The sequence below is a fragment of the Penicillium hordei genome (assembly GCF_028827395.1).
Source record: "Penicillium hordei strain IBT 12815 chromosome Unknown utg000005l_segment0_segment0, whole genome shotgun sequence".
NCBI lineage: Eukaryota > Fungi > Ascomycota > Eurotiomycetes > Eurotiales > Aspergillaceae > Penicillium > Penicillium hordei.
Window position 1 is genome coordinate 3,414,985 of NW_026623146.1, and position 4,851 is coordinate 3,419,835.

General features: G+C 34.3%; 1 protein-coding gene across 1 annotated transcript; it reads left to right on the forward strand.

Annotated features, from left to right (window-relative positions):
* Positions 1–588: 588 nt before the first annotated feature.
* Positions 589–3,857, forward strand: N7537_010167 (uncharacterized protein; the record flags this gene model as incomplete). The annotated part of the gene is made up of 5 exons (XM_056901221.1): positions 589–600; positions 1,782–1,865; positions 2,160–2,314; positions 3,518–3,587; positions 3,843–3,857. The coding sequence occupies 5 exons, from the start codon at positions 589–591 to the stop codon at positions 3,855–3,857; spliced, it is 336 nt and encodes a 111-aa protein (XP_056749889.1).
* Between the last annotated feature and the right edge of the window lie 994 nt (positions 3,858–4,851).

Genomic DNA, 4,851 nt, shown 5'->3' on the forward strand with positions numbered 1-4,851 from the left:
GCTCAAAAGGACTTAGGCTACTATAAGGCCCCGCGCGGCATTAGCTTAGTTGAGACCGAATCATTGACGTTGGACTATTCGAGGAGTATTAAGGTAAGTATACCCTGAACCCATCTAACCTAACTGTGACTAGTTAGCTAGTGCGTAACACTATATTCTATTTTAGATATCTAGTTATTAAGTAGACCGAGGGTAATATCTATAATAGTTAAAATAGCGACCCTCCGTAGCGTATAGTATAAAACGAAGAATATATTAAGCTATATAGAACTAGGAAATTAAGGGCGATCCGGGCGACTTATAGGGCTAGACCGACGACTCCTTTAAATTTCTGCGAGTAGGGAAGTAGGCTATATTCGGGGCGTAGAGTTTTTAGCTAGTAAAGGCTACGTCAGCGGATTAGGGAATAATACTAGCGAAAAATAATAGAGGGGGAAAGGGGGGAATAGGCGTAGGAAAGAAGAGAGTTGTCGTTAAGCGACGTACCGCGGATTATATAGATAGCGGATATCGCGAGACGGGCGGTACGAGACAGTAGATCCCGATTAGGGCTAGCGTAAGGCGCTAAACCCTAAGTAGACGGACGCGATGCCGGATCCGGTAGCGGCCCTATGGGCGCTAAACCCTAAGAGGGGGGGCGCCGAAAACGGCGCCGGTTTAGCAAATCGCAATTCTACTATCTAATTTACTCTTTCTATTTAACCGTTAGTTTATAGGTAGTATATAGTAGAGAGTCTAAGCTTAATACCTATCTAGTCTATAAAAGACTTCTATATATTCGATATAAATAGCTTATCTCTATCTAATATAATCTTACTCGATATCCTATAGTTCGTAACTATATATCGAAGTATAATATTCGCTATTCGATTAGTATTAATAGTTTCTATAGTCGGAATTATATAAGCGTATTTAGTAAGCTTATCGATTATAACTATAATTATATTATATCTATCTAAGACTAGTAATTTTATAATAAAGTCTATTATAATCTATTCCTATAATTAGGTTAGCGTTTTAGATAACTATAATTCTCTATAAAACGCGTATTATATAGGTTTATTTCGTTAGTATATATCGTAAACGCGGATATAGAATCGAACCTTTCGCTATATATTCGGAAAATAATAATTTTATATAATATATTTAATAGTTTTTTCTACTCTTATATATCTATATAAGATATTATTATAGTATTAACGTATAACCTCGTCTTTTAGTTTACTTAGAATATATATTAATCTATATATATAGAATAATCTCTAGTTATCTTTAATAAGTTTTCTACCCTTCTCGATAAGTTAGTTAATCGTATCTTCCTCTAATACGTCTTTAATTTTCTATAAGAAGTCGTTATCCTTAACTTCTATCGTCGTAGCTAGTAACTACTTATTATATAAGATAGTACTATTAGAGTTTTATCTTAATATAGTAGGATCCGCTACCTTAGTTCCTAATTTATAATCTAGTTATCTACTTAAAGCGTCGGCTTATCTATTCTCTATTCCTTTATAATATTCGATTCTAAAACTATATTATATAAGGGTTTTAGCCTATCGCGCTTATCGTCTTATTAACTTCTTTATTATAGTAAAGAACGTAAGATTCTTATAATTAGTCTTAACTATTACTATATTTAAGGATGACACGGTGAATAGGAGGCCAGAAACGGCCGCTTTTGACGCCGTTTTAGGCCGCTCGCTTACCGTGATAGGTCTTAGCGTCACGTATACTAAAGCCCACGGCTAACCCCGTTTACTACTACCTATACTTCGGGTTAGCCGTGCCTAGTGCCTAGGCCTATTGATCGACCGATATCTATTCGTGCCGTAGCCGCTATAGGGCCCTATCCTCGTCTACCCTTAGTCACCCTCCTAGCGGAGGGGAGCCAAAAATAGCTCCTCTATTTACCGTTCTACTTCCCTAAGTTTCTATAAATATCGACTACTATAGCCCCGAACGATAGTCCTCCCTCGTTCCCTAGCAACTCTAGCCCTAGTTCTAGGTTTCTAACGAGTGACTTACTTAAAGTAAAATAATATCACTATCGACTATTCTCTTATACTTCTACTCGTCTTTGCTACTCTTTCCCCCTCTTTAAACCTATATTATATTCCGCTATTATACCTTCTCTATATCCTACTCTATCTAATAATAAGAGTAATACTAACTTACGCCTACCTAAGATCTTCTCGAATAACGCTTCCGACTCTAATTCCTCTACTATACCTAGCGTCTTCGATTTAAGTAGCGAATCCGAATCCGAGTCTAAAGATAAGTCCGAAGATAAGCTAGCTTTAGAAGATAAAGAGAAGTAACTTCTACTAGAATACTATCTCTAGGAGGCCGAGTCTCTTAATATCTCCTAGCTCCGATAGAAACGCTATAGCCCGAAAACTTAGGAGAGATTAGATAAGACGTAATATTTTTAGGATAGGTAAGATATCCTTATAATATCCCGCTTCTATTACTAGGTTTGCTAATTATTCTAGGTTCTATAATAGTATAAAGCGCGGTCTAGTAGAATATTTATCCTAGCTCTCTAATATAAAGAAGACGGTACGCTTTCTTAAGGCTCTCTTCTCCTAGCGGTATAACTAGCGATATAGAAAGGATAGATGTCGTACCTTAGGAGTAAAGACTAAAAGCTCGCTCGACTTATTCTAGAAGTAGTAATATCTAATCTATAAGGCCGAGGTTAGATATAAGTTTAGTAAAGATATCTAAGTTAAGATCCGCGATATAAGATCCTAATTAAGTATCGAGATCGGTATAAATAGTACGCGACTAACGTTCTATAGATACTCGCGATAGTTACTAGAGATAAGAAACTTTCCTTTAAAGGTCGACCGAAAGCGACTATATATATTAAAGATATAGCCGAGTTTACTTAAGTAATCCTATCTACGATAGAGATAACTTTTCCTTATAGCTAGTACCGGATATAACTCCTCCTTTTCTACTAGCTAGCTACTATTACTAGTAGCCGTCCTAGGGCGCTACTAAAACTTCGCTTCTAGGATCTTAAATTAATACTAGTTCGGGATCTAAATAGAGGACGTCCTCGACTTTTTATCTATTTAAGACCTAAATTTATAAAATCATTTCTTAGTAAAAAAGAGTTATAAGAATATCCCCTTACTAAGCTATTCCTTATACTTATCTTTCCTCTAGTTATATACTTTTTAGCGCCCTTTTACTTATTATTTCTAATTAGAAATATATTCCTAATTCCGGAGATTATCTTTAATCCTATATTAGTCCTTAGTCCTTATATTTTCCTACTAGGTATACTATTTAGAATTAGCGTATTTAGAAGTCTATTAAAAAACGGCTCTATAATAGACTACCCCGAGAAATTATACTATCTTCGGATCCTAGATAGACTTAGTTAATAGGAATTAAAGCTAAAGGACGAAATTCTCGATTAGAATATATTTTGCTAAGTAATATAAGAGGCTAATAGCCTTCGAATCGTACTCGAAAAGGGACTTACTAGGTTATAGCTATATTATAGAATAAAACGAGGTAGTAAGATTACCGGCTTCGCGGAAGTCGCGAAGCTATATTATCTCCGATATAGCGTAGTAAAAGCGTTTAACGATAGTTATAAGTAATATATTATATATATATAACTTTTAGCTAATACGTTCCTCTCTACTAGCGGACGTATCGAATAAATTATAGAACGTAATACTATAGTACGCTAGTATTAATACTTTTGTCCGGTACTATAGTATAGGTATCTATATAGATACCTAGGTAATTATATAGGGTATACCCGCTTAGAAATAGCTTATATAGTTTGCCTACTTAATAAGTCGATCGATTAATCCTTATAGACCCTATCGGCTTAAAGATTCGAGTTATATTAAAGATATTCCCCATATACATACCTTAGAAGATAGAAAATAGGTAAGAAAGCGAATTCGAGACTCTAAGAAGTATATCTATAAAGAAATATACGCTAAATTATAGTAGGAGTTCAGCGATATCCTACTATAGAGTAGCTCTTATTCCTAAATAATCCGTAAGTAGTAGAAGGCTAAAGAGAAAGGTATTAAAAAGTTATACTAGAAATTTAATTATATAGATAAGTAGTATAATCGTATAGTAAAGTAATTACGAAACGAGAAGGGATAGTAAAAGCACCGATTAATTCGTAAAAATCTAGAGTAATATAAAAATAAGTAGCCGGTAATTAATAGTAAGCGATAACTTTCCGGAAAAGTTATTAACGAAGAAGTTATAGGGGCGTTATAGCGTACCGGCTATATAATACTATAGTATATAATACTTATCGATAGTATTCTAACTCTACCGGGTATAATAGTCGAGAAAGAATATAAGCGTCGAATTGCTATAATTAATATAGTAATTATAGTCTATAATATAGAAGAGGGTACTCTCTCGCGGCCTTAGGCCCTATAAAAACGTACCGCCGATACTACTAATATATTACCTACTACCGCTCTACCTAAGAGGTAGAAGCCTATCCTCTTAAATAAGAATAGTAATACTTTCTCTAAAGCGATCGCTTCTATTTACGTTAAATATCTAGGAGAGAGACTAATAATCTACTTTATTTGTCTTAGTAATACTAGATTACTAGAACGTAAACGCCTAAAAATATATAAGAACCCTAGGTCCCTTAGCCGATACTTCGTTAATAAATATATTAAGCCGTTCCTAAATAATATATACTATAAGTATAATATTTATAGGGAAAAGCTAATATTAAAATCGGGACTCCTAAACTATATATAAAGAATATATAGAACTATCTTCTACCTACCTTTACTAGCTCTTAGCCTACCCCTTTTTTAAATATCCTATATTTCTTATTTCTCT